Source organism: Tursiops truncatus, chromosome 5 (genome assembly GCF_011762595.2).
Source record: "Tursiops truncatus isolate mTurTru1 chromosome 5, mTurTru1.mat.Y, whole genome shotgun sequence".
NCBI lineage: Eukaryota > Metazoa > Chordata > Mammalia > Artiodactyla > Delphinidae > Tursiops > Tursiops truncatus.
This window is the reverse complement of record NC_047038.1, coordinates 3061508-3088855: the sequence shown is the minus strand read 5'-3', so window position 1 is coordinate 3088855 and position 27348 is coordinate 3061508. Positions and strand designations below refer to the sequence as shown.

The 27348-nt window shown below is 57.1% G+C and overlaps 1 protein-coding gene across 13 annotated transcripts in view; it reads left to right on the top strand.

The window, feature by feature from the left end:
* The first annotated feature begins 488 nt into the window (after positions 1 to 488).
* Positions 489 to 27348, top strand: part of TRMT44 (tRNA methyltransferase 44 homolog) — a 37192-nt gene continuing 10332 nt past the window's right edge. For 8 of the 13 annotated variants that reach the window (XM_073804796.1, XM_073804795.1, XM_073804793.1 and 5 more), the window contains exons 1-11: positions 491 to 1160; positions 2794 to 2908; positions 5823 to 6042; positions 7966 to 8034; positions 8837 to 8944; positions 10186 to 10257; positions 13283 to 13389; positions 14679 to 14862; positions 16755 to 17157; positions 19457 to 19573; positions 24086 to 26949. In XM_073804796.1, coding sequence (XP_073660897.1) covers positions 530 to 1160; positions 2794 to 2908; positions 5823 to 6042; positions 7966 to 8034; positions 8837 to 8944; positions 10186 to 10257; positions 13283 to 13389; positions 14679 to 14862; positions 16755 to 17157; positions 19457 to 19573; positions 24086 to 24315 — 2256 coding nt within the window. In that variant the 5' untranslated portion in view covers positions 491 to 529 and the 3' untranslated portion in view covers positions 24316 to 26949. Of the gene's footprint in view, positions 1161 to 2793; positions 2909 to 5822; positions 6043 to 7965; positions 8035 to 8836; positions 8945 to 10185; positions 10258 to 13282; positions 13390 to 14678; positions 14863 to 16754; positions 17210 to 19220; positions 19574 to 24085; positions 26950 to 27348 lie in introns of those variants that run through there. The other 5 variants (XM_073804800.1, XM_073804798.1, XM_073804799.1 and 2 more) reach the window with 5 other exon arrangements.

The following is a 27348-nucleotide window of genomic DNA, read 5'->3' as shown; positions in this document are numbered from 1 at the left end:
TTACTATCCGGCGCCGACACCCTTGGATGTTTCCCTGGAGAATAAAGCAAAAGTTAAATTCCTCAGCCCCCAGAGTGAAGGAAGTCAGAAAGAGAAAAACAAATAGCGTATATTAACGCATATATGTGGAACCTAGAAAAATGGTACAGATGAACCGGTTTGCAGGGCAGAAATAGAGACACAGATGTAGAGAACAAACGTATGGACACCAAGGGGAGAAAGCGGCGGGGCGTGGAGCTGGTGGTGTGATGAATTGGGAGATTGGGATTGACATGTACACACTAATATGTAAAAAATGGATAACTAATAAGAACCTGCTGTATAAAACAAAACAAAATTTAAAAAAAAATTCCTCAGCCCCGAACTCCCCAGCCGAATAACGATAAAGAACCCAAAGCAGGAAAGGAAGTGGGTCCGTCTTCTTCCCTTTCACTTCCGGCCGCGGCGTCCCGCCCCCATGACGCAAACACGCCGCGCCGTAACGTGCGTCATCCCGGCGCGCCTCCGAGGCTCTCGGCGGAGACAGAACATGGCGGAGCTGGGAAGGGTTGCAGTTCGCGATCCGCATTCGCTGCTCCCTGGGGGCTTCTGGGCGGCGGTGGCCGTGTGGGTGGAGAGGCCGCAGGTGGCCAACAAGCGGCTGTGTGGCGTTCGCCTGGAGGCCCGGCGGAGCGCCTGCTTGCCCCGGGTCGAGCATTCCGGCCCCCGGCCGAGCTCAGGCCCCGAGCCGGAGGAGCGTGCCCCGGCGGGATGCGGGCCCAAGGAGGGGCCGGGACACGGCCAGTGTTTCCCCGAGGGGGGGCCGGGCCCTCGGCCGGGCGCAGTCCCCGAGCAGGGCCCCCAGGAGAACCAGGGCCGGCGCCAGCAAGGGGAGGACCAGCGGGAAGCAGCCAAAGCGCCTCTGCTCTCTGGGGCCCGTGGGCAGCCCGGCAAGGCTGGAGCCGGGGAGGGCGACTTCCCCGCCCCGGACCTGGATTCTCTCTGGGACGATTTCTCCCGGAGCCTCGCCAGCGGCAATCGAGAGATGCTAGCCTTCTTCACCCGCTCCGGGGCGGAATCACAGCTAGAGGCTCAGCACGAGCTCGACGTGATTCTCAGAACCGTCATCCCAAAAATGAACGCGCATTCTTGTGCTCCGAAGAGAGAAATAGTCGTGCAAGGTAAGAGTATTTCTGATAGTGGCAGGTGTCAAAGATACATAGAGCCGGACACTAGTGAAAGTGGCAAGGATAGGTTTTAATTGGTAATGCACTATCACAGTAGGGGGAAGAGTCCAGCGTGAACTGAACTCCACTGCGATTTGTGCAGAGGTGACTGGGCTTTTTACAGGGAGAATGAAGGAAGAGGATGGAGCGGTAGAGCCCGGGAGGTGAAAAATTAACCAGAAGCAGGAAAGGTGGGGATCAGTCCCTGTGACACCATCTGGGTTTGCTAACTGGTGCCTGTGGATGTTAGGACCTCCCCTCCCACAGAGGCGGTCCCAGGGGCTCTTGCTCAGGTGTGGGCTGGAACAGTCTATTCTTCTCTCAACCTTGAGTTTTTTCAGGTGGGCACTTTAAGGGGGCCTAGGGTCATGCTAGGGATGTGGCCTTGAGCTGTGACAATGTTTGTTCAGGTCTTCATAGGCCAAGGTTGAACCCTAATTGAGACAGGCCTCAGAGGAGCCTGCCTAGAGTTTGGTCCCGGGGAGAATCTCTCGCAGAGGCTGCAGTTAGATTAAAAACCAGCCAGTAAGTGAAAAGGCACTAAAGGCACTTAGTCTGCCAGTTTCCTTGCCATGCCCCAGGGAGGTTGTAGATTTTTCATTGTTTTTGGAGGGGGCACGTAGAAATGTGACTCCTTAGTACAGAGGGTGGGGTTGTGGATTGGGGTGGTGCCTGGAAGGCTTGGGGAAGATGGTGAAGGAGCGCTGGACCATGAGTGGTAAAGGGATGAGGGAAAAGGCCAGCTCCTGGGGCAGCTCGTGGAGGCCTCCCTACATCTCAGAGCCGCACCCGTGCCGAATTTGACTCACGCTCAGAGCCTCATTGACTTCCCCTGCTGCTGCATCTTTTCTGCCTCTAGCTGGAGACGGTTCTCAGCTTTTCGGGGCTCACATGGCTAGACGGGGCCCACCTGTGTAATCCAGGATACTCTCTCTCTTCCGAGGTCCATAACCCTCTTCACATCTGTAGAGTCCCTTTTTGCCATGAAACAACTCCGTGTGGTCACAGGTTCTGGGTATCAGGGTGTGGGTGTCTCTGGAGGCTGTTCTGTCCACCACAAGCAGCGCTGCTGAATTACTACTGGTGGCTGCATACCCCCTCCCCGCCCCCCAGTACTGCGGGCCTCTGTGCCCCTGTAAGACTCTTCGCGGGTGTTCCCTCCTCCAGGAGGCCCTCGCTGACCCTGCTGCCCAGACTAGTTCAGGAGCCCTTCCAGCTTTTATCACCTTTTAAACTTCACCTCTCCTGGCCTGAGGAGATGAGCGCATCAGTGCCCACGAGGCCTTCAAACGTGGATGTCTGCATTCTCACATGGGCTTCGCAGAAGAGCAGGGCGGGCTAAGCCTGTCCTCTTCCTCTTGGTGAGCACCGCTCCTCCACGGGGGGGCCCTTTCAGGACTACGCTCAGCTCGGCGCGGTGCAGGCTTGGGGATGGGCCGTGGCCAGGACGTTCGCTGATGTAAATCGAGTGGGGAAAAGCCCTGGGGGTTGAAGGCACGGTGGATTCAGTACTGTTTTTTTAAGACCGCTTTTGATGAGACTCTGAACTAAGCACTTTAATCGATTATCCCTATCTTTTTCCCCCCAGATGTCCTCAATGGAACCGTAATTTTTTTACCTTTGGAAGAAGACAGTGAAGGGAATTTAAAGGTTAAGACGAGCAACGTGTATCAAATTCAGCTCAGTCAGAGCGAAGGAGAATGGTAAGGACCGAATAACTTATTCTTCTCTCAGTGATTGATGCTTTAAATCAATGATGTTTTTAAATTAATGAATTAATTATTTTGGGGGGGCTGCGTTGGGTCTTGGTTGCTGTGCGCGGGCTTTCTCTAGTTGCGGCGAGCGGGGGCTGCTCTTCGTTGCGGTGCGCGGGCTTCTCATTGTGGTGGCATCTTTTATCGCAGAGCACGGGCTCTAGGCGCACGGGCTTCAGTAGCTGTGGCTCGCGGGCTCTAGAGCGCTGGCTCACTAGTTGTGGCGCCTGGGCTTAGTTGCTCCGCGGCATGTAGTATCTTCGTGGACCAGGGCTCGAATCTGTGTCCCCTGCATTGGCAGGCGGATTCTTAACCACTGCGCCCCCAGGGAAGTCCCCAGTCAGTGATTTCTTTAGGCAGCTGTAAGATTCCGGTCACCAAGGAGCAGCAGGGACTGCCTCTTAGGCGGTTCGGGTTTGTGGGAGCGTGCTTTCTGGTTGGCATTTCCCTGACGCGCCCTTGTTCCTGTTGGCACTGGGTGCTCACAGCCTGGCTGGAGGGCCCGTGCATTCTGTGCAGCCTCGATGGCTAGTAGCACCTGGTTCTAGCACCGGATCCAAATAAACACAGTGCATTCGTTGTTCTGTTATTTCTTACCCCTTGGTAACGGGTGATAAGTGGAACCTTCTTTTTCGTTGTCCACTGAGGCTCACGGGGTCTTAGACGTAGCGGGTGTTCTGTGATGTTTATCATAAAAGCAGCAGTTTCATCCGTTCCCTTAATTCCACGTGGTGTTTGGGCCTGTCTGGACAGTGTGAAATTTGACTTACTTCCATTTGGTATTTTTTAAATGAAAAAGTCAGAGGAAGGTTAAATCGCTTGCTGTTCTTCTGCTGGTGTTTTCCTGAGAGCCACATGCGTCTATTCTTTCAAGACAGCCTTGGGGATGGGCTTTGCACGTGGTTTCCTAGGGAGCTGAGGGCTGCATTGGGAATAGCTTGGTTTTGGAGTCACATAGACCTGCGTTTCCCCACCAGCATTGAGCTTGGGTACGTTGCCTCTGTGGCCCTCAGTCTTCTCATCTCTGAAACGGGTTTAATCATCTTTGAGCCCCCCAGGAGGGGGCTGGGCCGGGCTTCCCAGGGACCTGTTGTAGGCTTACACGCTGGGTGGGGTACTCAGGGTCGGCCGGGGTGAAGCCTCTTGCCGGTTGTTAAATGCTCCCCAAGGGGCCTTGCCCCGAGGCCCTTTCCTCTCCCCTGGAGAGTGAGGGCAGACCCCGTGGGAAAGCCGGGTGTGCCCGTGTGGGTCACCCAGGGGGTGCCGATGGCGGAGCTGCGGGGTGAGCGCTGGAGGCTGCTGTCCCCTCGCCTGGTTGGGGAAGCCCGGCCCGAGTCCGGCCGCGGCAGGCGCTCAGTGTGGTTGATGCGGTGGAATCCCAGCCCCTGTTCTCCATGAGCTTCCGAGTGCCTGGGTGGCTACTCCCCATCTTTCCCGGCTGACATCTCCTGTCGTTGCCCTGCCGGGCAGCTGTCACCTGCATTGCGTTGGGAGCTGGCCACACCGTGGGGCCAGGTATGGGGCCTTCTCAGCAGAACACGAGTTAAATGGACGTCTGGTGGTTGCCACCGTGGGATGCAGCACTCCTGGTCCGTGCTTGGCTTCAGCAGGACTTCGGTGTGCCCACCGTGTGCTTGTGCTGGGCAGCTGGGGGTCAGCAAGGCCCGGGAGAGACAGGTGAATGCTCTAATGCCAGGTGGTGCTGAGTGCCGGGCAGAGAAGTGAGAGGTGGCTCAGGCCTCTATTCCCGGTCCCTTCATTGGCAAGGGCAGTGCTGTGCCCATCGTACCAGGGTGGGCGGGAGAGGCCCCTGAGGCCTGAGCGGGTGAGGGGGAAGCCGTGATGACCCCGGTGATACCTGGGAAATAGCGTGGGGCCCAGGAAGAGCAGAGGAAAGGCCCGAGGCCATCAGCCCCAGCAGGATAGCTTCCGAAGGGAAGGGACGGGAAAGGTGAGCGTCTTGGGGCGTGTTTCTCAGCGGACACTTGGCACCTGTTACTTATGGGAGTGAGCTGTGTCCCTTTGATGCGCCTGGTGGCAAAAACCTGACAGTCGTAACTCTCACCAGACCGGCGACCCCTTGCCCCTGCCCCTGGCCCGCGCCTGCCTCCAGCTCTGCCCCGTCACCCAGCCGCCTGTGCTTCTGGACGCCACCTCCTTTTCTGTGCGCCAGCAAACTTGATGCCTCTCCCCTTCATCGCACTGCCTGGGCCGCAGCCTCGGTGGATGTGTTGTCGTGACCTAGGCCCGCGGGTTGCGCGTTTACTCGGCGCCCAGACAGCGAGCGCCCGCCGTGATCAGGCACTGCTGGGGCCGGGGTCGAGCGGCGAACAGAACAGACAGGGCCGCAGCCTCTGCATTTTGGTGGCAGAGGACACACGGTGACCTAGAAGGACTGTGAGCCACAGGGACTGTGTGTGTGTCCTCAGCTTGGTGACCGAGCGCTCAGCTTCCTGGATGGGGAGTACTCAGTGGGCCAGCGTTCTACATCTGGGTAGCACATGTGACATGTGTAAACCCTAGGAAAGTTAGAGCGATCCGTAAACGTTTGAGCATCTAGCTGATCGGTGCGTGAAGCGGGAGGCGAGAGGGACTTTGTCGTTGGGCTGATGGGCGTCGTAAGATGTGTGAATGCATTTTAACAACGTTTGCAAGAGAGGAGGAACTCTTTCTACTTTTTAAATGTGTTTTTCTCTGTAGGATGAAAATTCTGTAACTAGTTCCAGATTGTCTTGTGTTTGGGGTACCATATTTTGTCATCGTAGCTGTCTTAATTTCTCTCTTCTTTTGGCAAAGAAATGTGTAATTTGAAAATAAGAATTGAAACCAGCTGTACTTACTCATATCTCTCTTATTTTCAAAGGTTCATATCTGTTTTAATTTTCTGTCCAGAAAGATGGCATTCAGATGGCATTGTGTATCCCAAACCCACCTGGCTTGGAGAAGAGCTGCTGGCCAGATTGGCCAGGTGGTGTGTGGAGAGCAGGCAGAGTGGGTTCAAAAGCACCCTGTCCCTCATTTCCATCATGAAGTACAGCAGGGTTCACCAGGCGCTTAAAGAGAAGTATAAAGACATGACCAAGGTAATTCTGGGCAGAGACGTCTGTGACTTCCCCCACCCCCATTGAAACGAGGTGATGTACCAAGCTGCTCCAGGTGACGTCGTTTCGCCTGTGAGCTACAAATGCAGACATTAAGTCAAAACATACCCACCCAGGGCCCCACATCGCAGCCTGGACTTTGACATAGTTAGGGATGCAGACCATGAAAACATTGGCAGTTACGCTGTGGAGAAGGATTTGGTTTTTGTGTCTTGCTTTGTTTTGGCACGTTACTATTTTTTTTCAAGAGAACAAAAGGAGAATAATTTAATTTAAAATAATGGAATATTTAAATACTAAGTTACCATAATTCTTTAGTATAAACATAAAGGTATTTGAAGAAAATATATGAAAAATTAAAGTACAAAAGCACATACTTCCAAAAAGGAGACCAATTTTGTAAAAGGTCCTTAACTTGAAGATGTAAAAACAAGGTAACCACAAACATCTGTGTATTCACACCCAGCTTAAGAAATAAAGTATCACAAGCATGTCTCCATTTATTGTGCTTTGCAGATATTGTAGCTTTTACGAATTGAAGGTTTGTAACGGCCCTGCACGGAGTAGGTCTATTGGCGCCGTTTTCCAACAGCGTTTGCTCACTTCGTATCTCTGTGTCACATTTTGGTAATTTGCACAATATTTCAGACTTTTGCATTATTATTGTATTTGTCGCGGTGACCTGTGATCAGTGACCTTCGATGTTACTGCTGTAACTCACTGCAGACCCAGGTGATGGTTGGCATTTTTAGCGATCAAGTATTTTAGTTTTTGGCTGCCCCAGGCGGCTTATGGGATCTTAAGTCCCCAGCCAGGGATTGAACCCACGCTTTCTGCTGTGAAAGTGCTGAGTCTTAACCACTGGACTGCCAGGGAATTCCCAGCAATAAAATATTTTTTAATTAAAGTACGTCCATTGTTTTCTTAGACGCAGCGCTATTGCACACTTAATAGACTACTCTGTAGTGTAAACGGAACTTTTATATGCACTGGAAAACCAAAAAATCTGCGTGACTCGCCTTACTGCAATATTTACTTTGTTGGGGTGTCTGGAACTGAACCCGCAATATCTCCGAGGCGCCTGTGCTAACAGAGTTGAACCTACTTTGTACTCTTCCTGTTCGTATCTCCCTCCCTTCTCCTAGAAGTAACCACGGTTCATCGTTGCCACGTGTTTTTGTGTCAGTCCCCTCTTGCTGTGTAGCAGAGCATCCCCCAGCGTCTCAGGCGTTCCTGCTGGGGCTGGCTGGCCTCGGCTGGCCTCGCCTTCTCTCCCAGGTCCTGGCCTAGCGCTTCTTCATTATCTTACTGTTTAGTACCTTTAAGAAGGGACTTCTTTATTCTTCCAGCTTTTAAAATTGTCCTTGGCGAGATGGTTCCTCCAAACTCTCTAATCCACTAGACTGGAAACAGAAATCTGAACGTTTAGTATTGGCCATCGGTTTTTTTCTCATCTGCCAAACTCGCGTTCTGCACGTTACTGATGTTAGTAACGAGGCCTCACACGTGCACAGCCAGTATTTTCTAGTTTCACAGTACCTGCTGGTCATCCTGCGTGGTAATTAAGGCAGAGTCAATCCCCGCTTTACAGATCGGGAGACGGGGACAAACAGCTGAGTGACACTCCTGACAAGTGACGGCAACTCACTGACAGGCCAGAGGGTGCAGCACTGACCTCCTGACCCCTGCGCCTTTGCTTCCTCGACCCCCCCCCCCGCCCCTCATTTCCTTGTCTGTCATACTTGTCTAGATAAGTGACGAGGGTAGCATAGCTCAGCATTTTCCTCTGATGCCCAGCGGCCCCACCTAAATGTCTTACAGACAATGTCTTAACTCCACAGTCTTGCTTCAGACTCCACACACAGATGCGGTGAAAACTTACACATGCCCTTGCAAATGTTGTAGGTGTGGCCTGAAGTAACTGACCCTGAGAAGTTCGTGCATGAAGACGTGGCTCTTGCTGCCTACCTGCTGGTAAGGCTGAGCGGGCTGAGTTTAGGTGGAAGGGCGGGAGGTTGCTCCGGGTAGCTCAGGACTTCTACAGTTCAGTTGGCCAGGGTTGGTTACACAAGGGATTTTTTTTTTTTAACTTTGCATGGTGCTCTTGCATGAATGTAGAACGAGTCTGAATTGTGAAATGTAACGTCAGGAATTGAACTGAAGCAGTGCCTTCCTGATTAGTAGTCAGCGCAGAACACGGAGATGCTGGCTACGTCTGGGAGCTGCCGTCGGGGCCCATCTGATACGCACATGCCTACCTAGCAGTCCTTGCGTTCAGTGTTTCCAGTTCTAGACCTTCTCGGCTGCCTTGCTGACCACCTGGATCTGGGCAGGCCTTTAACTTCGTAGTCTTGATTTTCTCATCTATGAGATGTTTAGAGGAGATACCTTGCAATTGCCTTTCAGCCGTAATTCTCTTAGTCTTCGAAATAACATTGCTTCTCAAAGTATACAACACTTGAAGAATTGAGAGAATGCCTGAAGGAACTGACAGTAATGTGTACAGCTCTTGCCCAGAGATGACCACGTGAACGTGGACTCTGGGTGGAAGAAGAAGGCTTTGATGCCCGCGCAGCATCCGGCCAGGGCCGTGGGCAGATCCCGCCTCGCTCTGCTCACCCGGGCATCACATGCGCGGACGCCCGGGGCCTCGGAGGAGGCCGCTCCTCCTGTTGTGGGAGAGGATCTGCAGTTCCAGGTGGGGTTGTGTCTGAATTACTCTGGGGTGAAGTGAATCACAAACTGACTTTGGTTTTTTTTTTTTCTGTTTGCTTAGATTCTATGGGAAGAAGAGAGAGCTGAGCGGGGAGAGACAGCCAGGCAGTGCTTTGTCGACCTCGGTTGTGGGAACGGCCTCCTGGTCCACATCCTGAGCAGAGAAGGGGTAAAGCATGCTTGGGGCCGTTTCTCGTACCTTCGCTAGAGCGTCTTCAGGCCCAGCACAGGGTCTTTCTCTGCTGGTCCGATCGGGATTCAGAGGTGGCCTGGCTGTCGGCATAGTGGCTGGTTGCAAACTCTGTGGGGTGGGCAGCTTGTAAACAGGACCAAAGACAGCGGTCTCGTGAGACTAGAAAAGGGTTCTCAGACACTCGGCCTGCGGAACAGCACGCTTTCAGCAGCTCTGATGTTTTTGTTGTCAGTATTTTCTTTGGAAAACACACCATTTCAAGGCACAGAGAGGGGAATAAAGGATAAGGTGGGTTCTGCCCTAGAGAAGTTTAGATTCTAGCTCAGAGGACAGTCAGGCACCCGTGTATTGTATTGATACACATACACATGTAAAACTGTGATAGTCAGTCTTGCACCCATTTTCTGGATTGTGAAGTAGAGGCATTGAGAGCTGAGAACAGCCCCGGCCCTGGGAGCAGTTCAGGACTCGCAGGCGTCAGCTTTCCCCCGGTGTCTCGTGGCGTCCGGCGAGGCCAGTGCACTGGGTGCAGCAGCGCCGTCACCTGGCCCAGTGAGCTTCGTGCTTGAGAGTGACAGTGGGGATTGCAGCCCAGTCGTGGTGACCCGAAGGCTGGTTTTCTTGTGACCGTAGCATCCTGCCTTATGGACAGACACATTTGTCCTCACCTGTGGGACTTTGGAATGGGGTTGTTAGACGGGGCTTTCTGAGGTGCTTTGTAAAAGAGTGAGGCTGCAGTTGTGACCCCTGTGAACAGGTTGTCTGTGGGGTGTTAGCGCATCTGGTGGTGACTAGGAGCCAGTGGGTGGAGACATGGGGGTGGGGCCCCGGGAGAGCTGCGTGTGGTCAGGGTGCGCTGGATGAGAACGACCCTGAGGACGAGGCTCGTCTGGGGGCTGGAAGAGAAGGTGAGCCCGAGAGCTGAACTTGACCAGCTCAGAGGAGCTGGCTCCCTTTCCGGGCAGGCGTATTTCCCAGGGCTGCGTGTGGCCGTGGAGGTGTTTGCACGCCTTGGCTCTGTTCCCCTTCCCGAAGCCTCGGCAGCACAGGTTCTGTCTGTGCCCCGCAGGACGCAAGTGTCTGTTCTCAGCAGCCGAGGAGCTGAGGGTCTCCTGCACTTAACGCAGGGGGTGATACCTGCAGAGTTTGATCTGTTCTTGCTAATTTATTGTGGTGTACTGACCTGGACCTTTGATTCCTGAAATTCCTCGTTTCAGCATCCAGGCAGAGGGATTGATGTCCGAAGACGAAAAGTTTGGGACATGTACGGACCAGAGACGCACTTAGAGGTACTGGCGCTGTCCCTGCCCTTGACCTCAGCGCGGTTATTTGAAGGGGTGTCTCTGTGTACGGGCCAGTCAGAGATGCTCATAACCACAGCAGTCCACATTCGTCTCAGTGCCCTGAGACTGTAGGAGCGGATGAAGCTTTAGACCTCCACAGCCTTCTGGTTAAACCGAAGGAGGGATGCCGGAGCCGGAGGCGTGTCTCCTCCCCCGGGTCTGCCGCAGGCCCTTTGCATCTCCTGTGGGTGCCCGAGGGGGCTATTGGCTGCCTGGGTGGCGGGGGCGGAGGACGACCCCTCCTCTGCATCTCCTCTGGTGCCTGGGACAGGCCGCATGTTCAGACTTCCGCTAGGCAGTGGGTGCCCACCCTGCCAGGACCGGGCCAGGGCAGGGGCACCATGGGCGGTCCCACTCTGTGAGCAGCGTGGCCAGGAGTGGCCTCCAGCAAGACGGCGAGCCGGCGAGGAGTCGGAGGAGGGGAGCGCAGTGGAGTGGCCGGACCGGGCTGCACACGTGCAGCCGTCCAGCGGGGACGGACAGCACACCTCGCCTCAGTCGTGACCGCGGGGCTGGAGGGAGCCCCGTCCACCCTGCCGTGGTCCAGAGCAGCTCCGAGCCATCAGAGAGGGGTGTCTCCTCCGCAGCACCCTGTGGCAGGTCAGGGCTGTAGCGTTTCCCGGTGTTGGTCTCTAAGAGCCCAGGCCTCCAAGCCGGCGGGGGAGCGTGACGGTGGGGCTGCACCCTTGGCCCCGGGGCGCCATGGGGCCTCTGCTGTGCAGCTGCCCGCATCGCCTCTAGACCCTTTCCCCGAGTGAAGACGCGCGGGGGTGACCGGGACGCGACGTCTCATCCGCCCGAGGGCAGGATGCCGACTGGAGAAATGAAAAGGGCATTCGCTTTTCGTCGTGGAGAACGTCAGGAATATACCGGAGTGGAGAGACGCCCGCGTGCCAAGCCCCAGCAACTCATCGGCCGCCTCAGCGATTCTTTCGTCTCATCCCTCCCCCTCCCCGACCACAGCATCAGCCCAGCCGTGGTTTCCAAGCAGATCTCGGGTATATCATTTCATCTGTGAAAAGAAAACGAAAGTTTCAAGACTTATTTGGATATTTTCTCTTTGCCTTTCTATTAAAGTTGAGAATATTATTGCAAAATATAAAAACATTGGAGGAAGGGAGGTTCATTGCAGCTGCCCGACAGCTTTTTATTTGCTCAGTTTCTCATTATATATTTATACTTTGTTCTATGCTATAAGAGTTTACATTTGCTTGTATATTCATACATTACAATAAATTAGAACATTTAAAAAAAATCTCAGGTTTGAGGAATGGTGGTAAACCAGATGAAGGACCAGGGGAGGCTCTGCAGCCACATGCACAGACCACGTGTCCTCACACAGGTAATAGAATTGGGCTCTGAATTTCGATGAGGCTGATGATCAAAGCTAAGGGAATAACGTGGTTGATTCCCAAATCCCCTGTGTCCCGGGAGAAACAGCAAAATGATTTCTTTGGGTAAAAAGTTCACACAGCAGTTGAATAGGCTCTGTTTAAATCATGACCCCAAGGAAGAGCTGGCTGGCACAACGTGCCCCTTGGAGAACAGGTGGAAGATTCTGGTTCTTTATTCGAGGTTCCCTGTGGAGTGGGGGAAACCCCACCCATCACTCAGTGAAGGCCTGCTAGTAGGAGTGCTGTGTCTCACCTCTTCTGCATTTTTTTCTCGTTACACCTGGACCTCTGGTCGCCGAGCTGGAGGAAGAGTCCTGCATCTTCCCGTGTTAAATGTGAGGGTGGAGGCTGGCAGGTAGACAGGTAGAGCTTTCTCGTCTAGCATGTTGTTGGAAAGAAAACTGTAAACGTGATTGTGGTAATTACTAAGCGTAATTCGTTTTTGTAAATATAGACCATTTAAAGGGGCAGGCAAATTTAAATGTAGAATGGGTGGGAAGAAAGAATAAATAGTATTAATATATGTGAAAATAGAAGCACATATGCTTATTCAAGAGCCAAAAAGATGAATTTAAATTCAATTTTTATATCCGTCAGCTTTGCAAAACACTCCTGTGGCCGTCAAAGTGAGGGTTAACATCGTGTCTTCCCCATTTGTTCTGACCGAGAACTAACACGTCTGCTTACTTGCCGTGGGGGTTCATTCTTCAATTCTAAAATTAGTGGATTTTGAGTGGTTATATAGTCTCTCTTTCCAGTTTTTTTTTTTAACCCTTTGTTTTACATTGAAGTATAGTTAATTTGCAGTGTTGTGTTAGTTTCGGCTGTACAGTCTCCAGTTCTCACTGACATCTTCACCATTGAGACTGTTGACTTTGATAATTAATGACGGCCTGCTGATTAGCAGAAAGGATAAGGTGTTCACTTAAAGTTCTTAAATCCTCAAAGCAAGCTGTTCCCAGCTTAACTACAGAAACGATCACAGTGGTGAACATGCCTGTTCAGTGGGTAAAAACTTGCTGTCTGAGAGTTCACAAAAGGTAATAGTGTGATAGCAAAGGCTGGTGCACACTTCTGCAAATTCTTCCTATATTTTCTCTTTTCATAGATGCGCTCATTCCGCGGGTTGTGTAAGTGCATCAGGGTCTATGTCAAGTCAGCCTCAGACCTCCCAGCTTTCCGCTCACCCCTCTGCAGGCCGTTTCTTGCCCCTCCTCCTGTCAAAAGTAAAGTGGTTCACATGTCCCCTGTCTCCTTTAGGTGTCTTATATTTATGTAAAAAGGCTATTTTTAATATCAAAAGAAGATGAGCGTCCAGAAGTGTTGTTGGCTCATCGGCGCAGCGATGATGCTAAAAGTTGTCAGGAGCCGTGCCCTCGGGCAGGCCGGGCTGGGCACACACTTCCTCACTCCTGGCCCAGCTTCCGCCTTTTGCAAATGAAGACCTGCAGCCCAGAGGGGCTGAGACCGGGCCGGGAACAGCTGCGGTTCTGCAGGGGTGGTTGCATTTGTTGTTTCCCTCCGTGCTCTGATTCTATTTACTACACGTTCAGTCTTGTTCTGTGTCTTTCTTGTAGGAAAGTGCAATCACGCCAAATGATAAGACCCTCTTCCCGGACGTCGATTGGTTAATCGGAAACCATTCCGATGAACTAACGCCATGGATACCTGTGATTGCGGCCAGGTGAGTAGGTGGAGGTGTTAGCACAGTGGTGGCTGGGGATGTTTTGTTGCCTAAACCTCGCTGTCCAGAACCGTAGCCACTGGCTGCTTGGGGCTATCGCGTACTTGAAGTGTGGCTGGTCCAGATTGATGAGACGATAATCTGTTGGATATATTGGGTTAAATTTAAAATAAATTCCACCTGTTTTATTTTGCTATTGGAGATACGGATACTAGAAAATATAAAATTATGTATGTGGTTCACATGTTCACATTATATTTTCGTTGTGATTACTTCCACAGTGTTTATATCCAGTGTTGAAAGGTGTGTTTTTCCTGATAGCAGGAGGGTTTGTCTTTCAGAGTAGAGACCTCTGCTGAAATGTTTTGTCTCAGTTTTGGGCGCTCTGCCTCGGGCAGACTTCTTTAAGATGCGCGTTACCTTGCTGCCCTTTCACGTTTCATTGCCGGGTCTCTTTTATCCAAGGTTCTTTTGGACTGTTCTATTTATTTATTTTTTTAATGCCCTCCCCACCCCTTTTCTTTTAGGTACAGTTGATTTACAATATTATATAGTTTCAGGAGTACAACGTAGCGATTAAAAATTTTTTGGTCATGCTCTATTGGTAGTTATCATAAAATACTTCCTGTGTTCCCTGTGCTGTACAGCATATCCCTGGGGCTTATCTGTGTTATACGTAGTAGGCTGTGCCTCTTACTCCTCTACCCCTGCCTCGCCCCTCCCCGCTTCCCTCTCCCCGCTGGTGACCACGAAGTCGTTCTCTGTATCTGTGAGTCTGTTTCGTTTCGGTTATTTTCATTCGTTTTGTTTTGTAGATTCAGCAGACAAGTGATAACGTACAGTATGTGTCTTTTTCTGTCTGACTTCATTGCACTAAGCATAACACCTTCCAGGGCCATCCTTTTGGACTGTTTTAGGATAATATAGGTCAAGGAGCAAATCATAATCTTTTTTTGCTTACCTCTGAAATTTCCTGTCCAACAGCTGAAATCTCCAAGTACTTGAGAAAGTTTTAGATTACAGTTGATGATCATAATTGCAATAGAAAAAATATTTTTAATAGAAGTAATTAGATTCATATTTTATTGAAAAGGTGCTATGCTGCATTGTTTCTAGAAATTAAATTGGGTAAGGCTATATGCTTCTTTTTATATAAAAAACAAAATGAGCCAGTAGCACCTCGTTTGCGTTTTCCCCGGGCACACCGTTGCTGCGTGGCTTTCTGAGGACTTTTCTTTATTGAATCTCTTTAAGACTGTGGGTTTCCATGTCGCTGATTGTCTTTGAAGGTCCTCCTACAACTGCCGCTTCTTCGTCCTGCCCTGCTGCTTCTTTGACTTCGTTGGGAAGTATCAGCGGAGGCAGAGCAAGAAGACCCAGTACCGAGGGTACCTGGATTTCATCACCGAGGTGGGGACGACCTGTGGCTTCCACGTAGAGGAGGATTGTCTTAGGATTCCTTCCACCAAGAGGGTGCGTCCTGGTCACCTGGGCTGTCCTCGGCGGGCGACACCGAGGTGTTTAGATGGAGAGCTTGGGGCCGTCCTTGTCACAGAACCGTAGACGGCACTGGGATGGTTGCAGGTGTGACTGTCCCAGAGGTGCCCTTGCTGATCCCAGCATCCCCGTCCATCACTGGCGGGTCCAGAGGCTTGTTCTGTGCCTGCAGGTCCCTGCTTTGCAGGCGCTCTGGTACTTCCTTCTCCCGCCCTGTGGCAGCTCTGCAGGAACCCTCAGCAGGTCTTCATCCCTTTTCCAGAAACTGTGACTGCCCCTCGGGGACCCTCGCAGAGTGGGTGTCAGCTTGGCTTCGCTACAGGTTTCTGGCCGTAGTGCTGCCTGGGGCTGAACGCTCTAACTTCGGACTTAGGGTCCCAAATTACAGGCTGAAATGGCTTCAGAAGCTCAAAAGGATTTCACATGTCCTCATCAAAAGGCTTATTAGTTCAGATTTGCTTGAAATGAACTTTTCCAGGTAGAAATTGACCCTTGCACTGCCTGTGACCCTGCCAGGTGGTCGGGGCCGACCTGCTTACCACGCAGGGGGCTTGAACTACTGAGAGAGTCAGGGGAACCATTGACATTGGTTTCATTAATCTCTGTTAACTTTCTTTCATGAGACTCTGTGGACCTCAGTGCTTTTTGTGAAAAACTAAACACGACAACCTGTCACCCGATCTCAGCTTGATTGCGTGACGGTGGTGAAAAGGATCGAAGGTTTGAGCTTGACTCTCGACTTGCCACTTCCTGGCAGTGCGTTCGGGGGCACATCACAGACACTCCCTGCCTGTGTCCTCACTGCCAACTAGGGAGCAGCAGCTCGCCGGCCGGTGCCGGGCCCTCGCTCGGGCTCAGCTGCCTGCGCTGGGCCCCTCTGTCGGCTTCAGGTACACTGCTGTCGCTGCTCAAGGTCGTTTGGGAAGTGTCCTTTAGGGCTCACCTTCAGAGCCTTCACGTCGTGCTCTTCCATGTCCTCTCTTTTGGCAAGTCAGTCTTCTGAGGTTGGATGGAATTTTGCTGGAGTTCGGGTCACGTAGGTACGAGGATCCTACCGTTTTGATGTTTGCATTTGCTATTCCGTTACTGGTTGCTGGAGACCACAGAGCATTGCTTAATCTCTCCGAACCTCAGGTTTCCTATAACTGGAAGGTTCGGGGGTCAGGTGCAAGTGCGGTGTCCACACACAGCAGCTGTTAATTGAGGACTGATTACGTGCCACGCCTTATTCCACGCACACAGAAGTTGTCACCTGCCCGAGATCACACATTTAGCAGGTGGCACAGCTGGAGAGCAGTGAGGGATGGCTCTGATGCAACCAGATTCGCCTTCATCGGGTTCAGGCCCGGAGAGGACGTCCAGAGACGCTGTACCCACTGCAGCGTTGCCAGACGGGGCCTGGCTCTCCCCGGGGCTCCTGAGGGCAGCCTTCGTCTGGACGTGCGAACGGGGAAGGGGACAGCGTGAACTGGACATCCCCGCCGTGCCAGGTGCTCTGCTAGGTGCACACGTGCTCTCCTCACTCTGGCAGCGCTGCCCCTTGAGAGCCCTGCAGGGTTACCGTCAGGGTCTGTGTGTGGGGCGGAAGAGGGGTGCAGTGGGGTGCGGCTGGTTGGCTCAGTAAAGGTGACCTTGGTCTGCCGTGTTTGTTAGGCGCTGTGGAAGTCAGGAATGAAGCTTCTTGTGGGCTTTTGCTGATAGTATATTAAGTCATTGGTTGGTATGACTTTTTAAAATAAGGATTCCTTTCATGATAGGTGTCGAAGACTTTCGTGGAATTTATTCTCCAGAACAAGAGAGTTCCCTGGAGAACGCTGAGATACTATTGGAACCTGCTGAAGTACTTCCTGTGCTCTTTTCACGTGTAGGTGTGTCTCATTGGGAAATCCAGAACATACCCGCCCGCTGGAGAAGATTCTGTGGACGAGCGGAGAACCCGCTACATTAACAGCAGGCGGGGCGGTCCTGTGAGCCCACCTGGCCAGGTCCCTGCCCCTCGTCCACCCGGGGCCGCCGGTGGTGCCGATGGCCCCGAGGGGCATGGAGCCCTGGACGCCGGGGCCGGGCACACACTGGAGTCCCCCGCCGAAGGACTCTGGCTGTCTGGATTTCGCCCCAGAGAAAAAGCCAAGCGCGTGAGGAACTGTGCCGCCCTCCCTCGAGATTTTATTGGCCGAGTGGTTTTGCAAGTGGCGAATCTGTTGTTGGGCAGAAAGCAGTCAAACGTGACAAGCTTTCAGAGCAGGAGCGCGACGGCCTGGAGTCAGGGAGGTAACGGGCACCCTGGGTCAGAGCAGGAGCGCGACGGCCTGGAGTCGGGGAGGTAACGGGCGCCCTGGGTCAGAGCAGGAGCGCGATGGCCTGGAGTCGGGGAGGTAACGGGCACCCTGGGTCAGAGCAGGAGCGCGAAGGCCTGGAGTCGGGGAGGTAACGGGCACCCTGGGTCAGAGCAGGAGCGCGAAGGCCTGGAGTCGGGGAGGTAACGGGCGCCCTGGGTCAGAGCAGGAGCGCGAAGGCCTGGAGTCGGGGAGGTAACGGGCGCCCTGGGCACTGGCTGGGCTCCAGGCAGGGGCTCTTCTCTTCTCAGAGCCAACTTCAAACTGCGGTACGCGGGCCTCTCACCACTGTGGCCTCTCCCGCTGCGGAGCACAGGCTCCGGACGGACGTGCAAGCTCAGCGGCCGTGGCTCACGGGCCCAGCCGCTCCGCGGCATGCGGGACCCTCCCGAACTGGGGCACGAACCCGTGTCCCCTGCATCGGCAGGCGGGCTCTCAACCACTGCGCCGCCAGGGAAGCCCCCTTTAGTCATTTTTTAAATATTTATTTGGCCGCACCGGATCTTAGTTGCCCGCCTGCGGGATCTTCCTTGCGGCGTGCGGGATCTTTAGTTGCAGCAAGTGGGCTCTTAGTTGCGGCAAGCATGTGGATCTAGTTCCCTGACCGGGGATCAAACCTGGGCGCCCTGCACTGGGAGCGTGGAGCCTTAACCACTGGACCACCAGGCACGTCCCTGTGTGGTCATTTTTAATTAAATGTCAGGAGGAGTCTTCATCATTTTTGTCACGTCGTTAGGAGTGTGCACATGGGCTGAGGGAAGGAGCTTGTTGGTGGGCTGCTGCCCGAGGGTGCTGTAGGGCTTCCTGAGCAGCCAGGCGCTCGCCCTCTGAGTTTTGGGGTCACTGGAGGAGATGGAGGCCCCACCCTCAGCCTGTTGGGGATGCTGCCCGCTGGCCCCGTGGGTGGGCCGGCCCAGGGAGCGGTGAGCAGTGGGTCCTTCTCCCCCCACAGCGTGGATGGTGCTCTGCTGAGTCTCTCTTCATCCTCACGCCCCTCCCATCCCTTGTGTACGTGTGATGCGGCAGTGCCCTCGAGCTTGACCCCCTCCAGGGATCACCTGACCCTGGGAGCAGCTGGTTGGGAGAGCCTCTCTGGGGACCCGGTGGCGGCCGTAGCCAGTGCCGCCCTGGTGGAGGGGGCTGACTGTCCGCATAACTGCGGACAAGGCCCAGCTGCCTGGGGAGTTCTGTGGGTCGGCACCCCTTCCTCGGTGCGCCCTGCAGAGGCGGGCCAAGGTGGAGAGGGAGGATGCTGCCTCGGGGCTCGGAGCGGGGCCTCGAAGGGCTCAGGGTCCTCGGACCTGCGGGCGGCTCCGAAAACATGGACTCTGACCTTTAATTCCCAGGATGGTCCTTTCCTCTGCGGGGTCCTTTGGGAATGACTGTGCCCAGGAAACGCTGGCCTGTGCCTGGGGTGGGACGCCCTGATAGTGAGCAAAGATGGGGTCTCTACCTGGGCTCAGTTTGGGTGGGTAGCGGTGGCTCCGATGATGATGGGGTCTCAGGCCTGCCCGCCCGTTGGAAACGTCGGAGAGCCGGGGTGCCGTCCTCCCCGGGTGGGTCTCCAACAGCCGGGCTGGTCTGAGGTACTCCCACTGCCCCGCCCGGCGTGAGAAGCCTATCCCGGCGGGGGCGGGGGGTACCCTCAGCCTCGCAGCTACACGCTCCGCCCTTGGTCACTGGACTTAGTGACCCCTGCCCCAGCGTCAGGCTCGGGACCCCCAGTGTGTTTGAGCCCTGAGCGACGTCAGTGAGCGGGTCTGTCCCCAGGACCTCACTCATCCCAGGCTGGGGTCTACCCTCTGCCAGGCATGGCGGAGGGGACGCCGGGTGGGAGGTGGCAGGCTCGGGACACGCGCACGTGGAAGGGTGAGAGGCAGCGGTGCGGAGCTGCACGTGCGAGCCCGCGTCGTGGGGCTCTAGGCTAGGGGGTGGGGGAGGAGGGCAGGCTTCTGGGCCAGGATTTAATTTTCCCCCGGACTTCCCGTCTCCTCTCAGAAGGGGTTCCAGGTGGCTGCGAGGCGGGCTTGGCACGTGGAATGGCAGTCCCTGCCCCGAGCAGCGGCTGGGCCACGCGGCAGGGCTGACTTGCTGTGTCTGGGAGGCTCGGGGGTCAGACACGGCGGGCGCGGCCTGGCATCTCAGGTGCGATGGCTCTGCCTGCGGAGTTCCGGCAAAGCTGTGGATTCCGTTTAACTAAAGTTCTCACGTGGGGGAAACCCTGTCTTCAACAGGGAGCCTGTCCTTGGCGGAAGTGGCCGGGGAGCTGGACAGGGAGACGCTGCAGAAGCTGAAGCGGGAGTGCGGGGGCCTGCAGACGCTGCTGAGGAACAGCTCGCAGGTGTTCCAAGGTGAGGGGTGGGCCGGGCCTCCCTCGGTTCTCAGCGCCCGAGGACGGGCTCCACGCTTCCCGAGGCAACGAGAAGCTGCTCTCGTGCAGATTCTACCCCCGCCCTCTCCTGCCTTTCCCCCCCTTTTTTTAAATGAAATAAACCTTATTTGAGAGGAGTTTCAGAGCTAGAGGATAGATCCCCTCACGTGCATCTCAAGTCGCGCAGGATGTGGGTTGCCCCTCTGCTTCTCTGATGCTGCCAGCCTCTGCCCGGCACCCCCGGGCCCAGCCCCGCCGCGTCTAGGACGCGCCCCCTCCTCCCACGCTGGCAGGGCCTCCCGTCGCTGGGGAGCTTTTCCGGGTGGAGCTTCAGTACTTGCTGTGCTTTGGCCTCTGGCTGAGCTCCCAGCCAGGCCCTGGGCCTAGAGGAGGGAGGCCTCCCTACCCCGGCCCGTGTGCCTGCACTCCCCCTCCCCACACACACTGGCGCCCTGGGATCCAGGTGGGCGGAGGGAGGAGGGCCCGGGGCCTGCGTGCTCTTCCACGCAGGCTGCAGAGCGCTGCAGAGCGGGGCGCCGCCGCCCCTGCCCTCCTGGAGTTTGCAGCCTGACAGGGAGGGGAGACGTCGCAGATGTTTACATGGGCACCTGGGTTCAAGAAGTTCTGTGTACACATCCGCCAGAGGGTCCATAAGTCGTCGTGTTTGCTTCTTAAAGCCTTTTCCCCTTTGTCTTTGTGGAAGTATTTTAAAGCACATCCCATCTGACATGCTAGTCACCCCTAAGTACTTCTGTGCGTGGCTTTAAAAATAGTGGGTGTCTTCTTGCATCACCCTAGTGTCGTAGGTGACATTCTCGCCCAGGGAGGCCTGGCCTCACCTCAGACAGGCATCAGGAAGGCTTCGCTTAGGAAATGACATCTGAGCTGGGACTTGGTGAAGTGAACAAGGAAAACACTTCAGGCAGAGGGAGCAGCGTGTGCGAAGTAGCAGGATGGGGCCTTGCTGAACGGGGTGGGGGCGGGGTAGGTAGGGCTGGCGGGCTGCAGCCCCCTGTGGCCGTGAGGGGGACCTGGGCCTCTGTGACGGGCAGCGGCGCGCTGACTCGCTGTGGTGGTGGGAGGAGCAGGCCCAGCTGCCCCGTGAGCTCGTGCAGGCGGCCCGAGGGGCGCCCGGAGAGCAGAGCCTCAGGCTCAGCAGCTGCGTGGATGCAGAGCGGGGCGTCCGGCAAGGAGGCCGTGCCTGCCTGACCCCCCGGTCCGTGCTGGCGGCTGCACGCCCAGATGACAGCCTCCCTGTCCCCACCCGTCCCCAGCGCCCGGCGGGTGGGTGGGCACTCCCTTGGGACAGGTGCCTTGGGGGTCTGTGTGGGGAGGGGTTACGGGCCCTGCTGGGCGGGGGCCTTTGCAGAGGTGGGGAGGCCACTGTGGCAGCACGGAATAGCAGTCTGACCCGAGGGCGCTGGCCAGCACTGGGCCTGAAGGCCTCGTCCCGCGCCCCGGGATGTGGGCCAGTCCCTCCCCCCGCACCTTTGTACTCCTGCCGCCAGGGTGGTTGCCCCGTGACGGGGGGCGTGAGCGGAGGGACCGCGCACGGAGATGCAGCAGCACATCTGCCCACTCCTCGGCCTGTGCACCTCCTCGGGAGGCGAGTGCTGCCGCCTTGCGGCCCCACCTCCTCGTGTGCACCTGAGAGCTCCGTGCGCGCCGCCCGTGTGTGTACCACCCCGAGGCACACACACCTGTACCACCTGCCCCTTGTGTGTGCACCTGAGAGCTCGCGTGTTCACGCCCGCAGCACCGTCGGGGGCCTTCCAGAGCTAACGTTGGTTTTCATTTCCGCTTGACCTCAGTCGGCTAGATGCTGCTGTTGCTATGGCAGTGAGCCCCGCAGTGGAGCTGGCGGGTCCAGGGTTGGGGGCTGTGGAGGGCAGCCCACTGGTGGGCGGAGAGGCAGGGGGCAGGTGGGCCTTGCGGCTGGGAGTCCCTGCCCAGCTGGGCTGCACCGCGTGGAGCTTTCGTGACTGACATTCGCTGTGCCCAGGGGGCTGCTCTGCTTCCTACTGTTCCCAGCACGGTTTTCTGTGTGGTTTCATGAAAGAGTGTTCTTTTCTCCCCCATCGTAAATATGCATGTGTGCGATTGGTTTTCTGTGCGGTTTGCATCGCTGAGCGCGTTTATTTTTGGAAACGCTTCTGAGTACGAGGCTTGGGGGTTGAACTCCAGTAAACATTCTACACCCAGTCACGCAAAAAATAAGCACCAAAGCTGGGTCTTATCTCGTAGGAGATTTTTTTTAAAACTAACATGGTTAGTTTTACACGAGTGAGGAGGTGAAAAGAGTTTCAGATGCTTCAGTTCCACCTGCCCTGAGCACCTTGTGGGCTGGGCACGCGCCCGCGCTCAGCCTTGAGGACACGGACGCAGCTCAGCGAGGTCGGTCCCTGGCCCAGGGTCTCCGGCGAGCTTGGGGGCTGGGCCGGCCCCCCGGGTCGAGAGGGACCCTGAACTGGTGCTGCTGAGCGCGCCGCGCTGTCCCGGTAAATTTACCTCCCTAGTGGGATTCTGGAAGAATCCTCAGCCGCTTCCTCAGGACACTGTGGCTCAGGTGACGTCTGTGGTCAGAGACAGCGGGGGAGCCCGAACAGCAGGTCCACCGAGTCTGAGGGACTCACGCTTTGGGGAGGAAGTGGGCGCACAAATGTCGGGTGAGAAGTGAGTTCCGTAGAGCACATTTTGTGCCTGTGATGCACTTAAAATCGGGAAGTCTGCTGGTCTGGCCTGCCAGCCGGCTGGAGGGGCGCAGGCAGAGGGCACGGGCCTGCCCAGACTGGGGGCGGGGGCCTGTCAGCCGGCCTGGCCCCCCCCGCAGGGCCACCCCTCATCACCAGTGCCTGCTCCACAGGCCCTACGAATCCTGCCTGGGTCCCCTTCCCCCGACCCTGCGGGGATTGCTCCGGAAACGTGGTACGGCCGGTGGAGGGCCCGCTGCGAGACAGCCCGCCCTGAGGGAGCGTGGACGGGCCAGCCTCTGTGGAGGGTGAGGGTCTGCACTTGGCTTTGGCCCCAGTGAGCCCCTCACCCTCTCGCCCGGACTTCTCTTGAGCCTGTCCAGGCCGTCAGGGGCTCCTCGTCTTTCTGGGGCACCCACGGCGGGAGTCTGGGGGAGTCTCACCTCCCAGGCTCCTTTGCACACGGCTGGGGTGTGTTGTTCCTGGCTGCGCCAGGAGGGGCTGCTGTGGGAGCGCCTGTGGAAGGCGGTGGCTGCTTGCCCAGCTCCCGGGCCGGGGCAGCCGAGCTCTCAGTGTCTGCCTCGTGGGAAGCAGGGCCGGCCTGGCCCTTCCTAGGTGCTTCTCGGCTGCCCCCTGAGGGTGAATCCCTGCGTTGTGTCCCTCGTGCGGAGAGGCACCTCTGCGGTTCCTTCCTCTGGTTTCAGGGGACAGTTTTCAATAAGCATCAGTCTGCAGAGGCAGACAGTCTCGTGTTGCTGCAACACGAGGCAATTTGAAAGCGAAATCCAAGCGTGAATGCACACTTTCAAGTTTTCCTTAGAAGCTGGAGAGCCAGGTTTGTTCAGTGAGCTTCCTTTATTTCTGCTGAGCCTTTCCGTCTCCAGGCGGCTGTACAGCTTCCAGGGAAAAGCAGGACGGGTTTGGTTGCTCTGGCCCCGTCCCACGTGGGGGTGTTGGCGTCTCGGGAGGAAGCGGCCAAGCGGAAGCTCCCAGTGCGGCTTCAGCCGAGTTGGGGCGACTGGTTCAGGAGGCGTTTGGGCGGCCCCGGGCTCTCCCCGTGCACCGCCCTGGGGTCCTCCAGCCGCCCAGCTCTGCGGCCACCCCGCCCACACAGGTCCCCCCGCCGCATCTCAGCCCCCTGCTGCTCTGTGAGGGCCTCCCGCCCTGCCCCTGCCGACAGGGCTGCCGTGCCCCTACCCCCTACTTCCCGTTTACGTCTGGGGGCTCTGCCTGTGACCCTGCTGGCCCCCGCAGCCTGCCCCTCGTCTCCACCTGCCTGGACAGGGCCTCTCCCCCGCTCGCTCCGCTCCCTCCTTATGATGCGGACGCGTGCCCTCGAGGGCCAGTGCCGCCACGCGGACGTCCTGCCCGCGTCGGGACCACGCTCGTGGTCGGCGTTGGCCTTGTTCCACGAGCCGGTGCCCACGAGTGGCCACGCCCGGGTCCCGTCACCAGCAGGACCTCAGGCACCAGCTCTTTGCCGTCCACCTGGCGTGCGGCAGCCCCTCCTGATGGCTCCCAGCCCCAGGCGCCTGCACCTGGTCCTTGCTCCCCTCGGCCCCTCCCTCGTGCTCGTGTGTGTGTGTGTGTGTGTGTGTGCGCGTGTGTGTGTGTGTGTGTGTGTGTGTGTGTGTGTGTAGGTGGGACTGCAGGCCGTGGGCGGGTGGGGGGCTGGGGCCACGGCCCGGGATCTCCTGTGGCCGCACCCCGGCCCTGGACAGCTGTCCCCACAGAGCCCGGCCGCCTGCCCAGCTCGCAGTTCACGCCTCGGCTGTGTCTTTTCTCTTTGTTCCCAACCCCAGTTGTGAACGGGCGAGTTCGCATCCGCGACTGGAGGGAAGAGAGGCCTCGGAAGGAAAAGGAACCAGAAGCAAAACGGAGGCAGTTTTCGGAAACGTTCAAAACCCGCATCTGTTGGTTTTTCGCTCATCACCCTGACGGTTGTGTTCTGCCTTCCGACCGCTGCCCGTTTGCCCACGGGCCTGGGGAGCTGCGGCCAGCCACCACCAAGAAGAGCGAGCAGCCTCTGTGAGCTGCTCCGCCTGCGGGAGGCCTGGGGCGGGGAGGCCGAGCCCGAGGGCAGCTCCCAGCTCCCCCGCGCTGCGCTTCTGCCCTGGTGGCGTTCAAGGTCGTTTTCCTTCCTCCTCGCTCCAGCTTCTCACAGGGGACGTGCTCACGCCCCACTGAAGCTACAGTCACTCACACCTGCCCCCGCCCCGTCCCAGTGCTGGGTTGGTTTTAAATGTGGTCGCCCTTAAATGTGTTTAGCATCTTTACATCGGGGAGAGAGAGTGACAGTCTCGTGGTGTCTCGTGGCTCAGGAGGTGCGGGAAGTGCTTGAACTGGCCCTTCTCCAGCAGGGTGGCCGTGCCCGCCAACCACTAGCCACTCCGGGGTTGGCCGCCTCCTCCTGCCGTAGATCTTCTCCCCACAGATACCGTTAATTCTCGTTCCGGGAAAACAAAAATAATCCCCAGATCCTGATGTGCTTCTATTTAAAATTGTGTTTGTAGTTTTACACAAAAGGCCGTGTCGGTGACACTGTTCTGCCCCTTGATTTTCCGTGGAACGTAGCCGGCGGCCTTTTCCTTGTGGAGTGTTCCTCCTGCGGGATTCTCCGTTCATTTGTGAGAGATGAGAAGGAACCCACTCCCTTCCGCTCTGTGCAGCATGGCTGGGACGGGGGCTGCCGCGGGGCACAGGGCCCTGCGCTCGGGAAGCCCTGGTCAGCTGGGAGCCCCCGGTGCCAGGTCGAGGTCAAGGACAGGCCAGCAGGCGCCTGGCCAGCCTCCAGGAATGGGCAGAGTTGGCCGGGTGGGCACATGGGCTGTGCCTGACTACCAGCCGCCCAGCCTCTCCCTTGCGTGAGGCCCCGCGAGGACCTCCTGGAGGGCCTGAGTGGCTGCAGTGACGCCGCTCCGGCCGTGGTTGGCTCGGCCTGTGCAGGTGGGGCCGTTCTGACCAGTGAGGTGGGTGGGGGACCACTGGGGCTCCCGGGGGCGGTTTCCTGCCTGTGGAGACCCCTCCTGGTGTAGCAAGTCAAGGGGGCAGAGCCAAGCTGGGAGGAGCCCAGGTTCGCAGAGCCTCTGAGCTGTTACTCCCAGAGCCGAGGGGCCTGCATTCTCGAGGCCGCTGAGCTGCCCGGGACGGGCCCCCTGGCCTCCCTGCGTTGGCATCCTCCCCCCTTCTCCTCTTGGAAGGGGAGCATCCCTGCGGGGTGAGCCCTGGGGCTGCCCCAGGCCCGCCCCACGTGCAGGGTGTGCCCCCAGGCAGCCCGTCTGCCCGAGCCGGCGAGACCCCGCTCTCATTTTCCAGTACGAGGGTGATGCACTGCGGCCACCGTAGCCTGGGTCTGCAGGATCTGGACTCAAAACCCCGTCCAGAGCTGCCTGTCCTGGGGCAGGCAGGGTGGCCCTCAGGAAAATGAGCTGCACCCCTGCCCCCAGGTCCCGGGACAGGCATCTTGTCCTGAAAAGCCCCAAGGGTACGTTCTCAGCCCCGCGTCCTGTTTGGGGTCAGGGAAATGACCTCAGCCCTCCCTGTTGCCCCGGGGACACCTGCCCCAGCTGGCGGCGTGCTCTCTGCCTGTCCCAATGGGGGCTGCCCGGCTGAGAGCTGCGCTGAGCGGGGCGCCACGCCTGCAGTTTGCCACCCAGCGTTGCCGAAATGGCTGCGCTGGGCCGTGTCACCCAGATCCAACCTCTGGGTTCCGGGAGCCATTTCTTACCAGCCCCCAGGACCGCCGTGCCCTCTGCCCAGAGGTCACCGTGGCGTTGGGCGTCACACACGCTATAGCTTCGCAGCAGTGTGCCACACGTCTGTGGGTGCACAGGCCAGGCGATGGCTGAGCACGGTGGCCTGGCTGCGGCCTGCCCCGAGGACACGCCAGGTGATGGCGCTGAGCCTGAGCGTCTTGTGGGAAGTGGGCTCTCGTGAGCGCCCACAGGTGGCTGTGAGGTGGACTAAACCAGGCCCACGCGGTCTAGCCGCAGGCCGGGCGGCGTCAGGGTCCACAAGCGGCCTGTGTCCAGGTGGCCCGGCCTGAAGTCCCATTTCCTACGAGGACCCAGGGAGCCCTGTGGGCTCATAGGTGCGTGGCCCTGCAGCTCTCGCCCGTCCCCAGAGCCTGGCTCACCCCGTCTGCCTCGGAGGAGGTGCACCAAGGGGAACAGAGTGGTTACCGTAGTGACTGGCCTGCCACCAGCCGGGGCTGGTCGAGGTTAGCAGGGCAGGAGGTGACCTCCCAGTATCCCGAGGGCTGGGTGGCTGTTAGCCTGGTGGCTGGTGCGTTTAGAGGCTGTGGGCTGAGTTGGTGCTGGTGGTGGAGTGAGACCCAGAGGGGAGGGTCCTGGGGGGTCCTGCGGGCAGGGGAGTGACCTCAGGTCACGTGGCACATCTTCCAGGTGCTGTCCAGCCTCTCTCCGTCCTCCACCCTGTTCTGTGTCCCTGGCCGGTGGGGGGTGTGCTCCCCTAGGCAGCCACCTTCCTGTCCCACCCAGAGGTGACCCCCACCCCCGTCTCCCCATTAAAGACCGCTGTCACCTCGAAGGGGATCGGGAGCTGAGGCTGTGCTTCGTCCCTCTGGGCTCTGCTTCTGGGATGACTGCCCACCAAGGGTCACCATGGAGGCCCAGGGCTGCTGCAGCGAGAGCCCCGGCACGGAGAGGTGAGAGCACCCTTTAACCTTCTCCTCGCCTGTTTCCGGCTGGCCCCTTCCTGGGGTCGTTTTTCTTGGGGGCTCTGTGGTTAGGGGAAGAGGCAGCTCACAGGAAAGTGCATTAGAAGTGGGTGAACAGTGGGCCTCCACGCAGGAAACGGTTACCATAGCTGCTTGGAGCCACCCGACTCATCCCGGATGGAGCCCTCGGTCCAGTGGGGTGACAGGACTTTTGGGAAGTCCTGGACCCGGCGAGGCTGGGCTGCCTGCAAAGAGATTGCTCTCGTCCAGACAGGAGGCGGACAGGACAGCCACGCCGTCCCCCGAGTCCTGTTGCACTTGACGGTTTATATCTGTTATCATAGTTAAACCTCACCACCCATAGGCTGTCAGTGACCTGGTGCCACA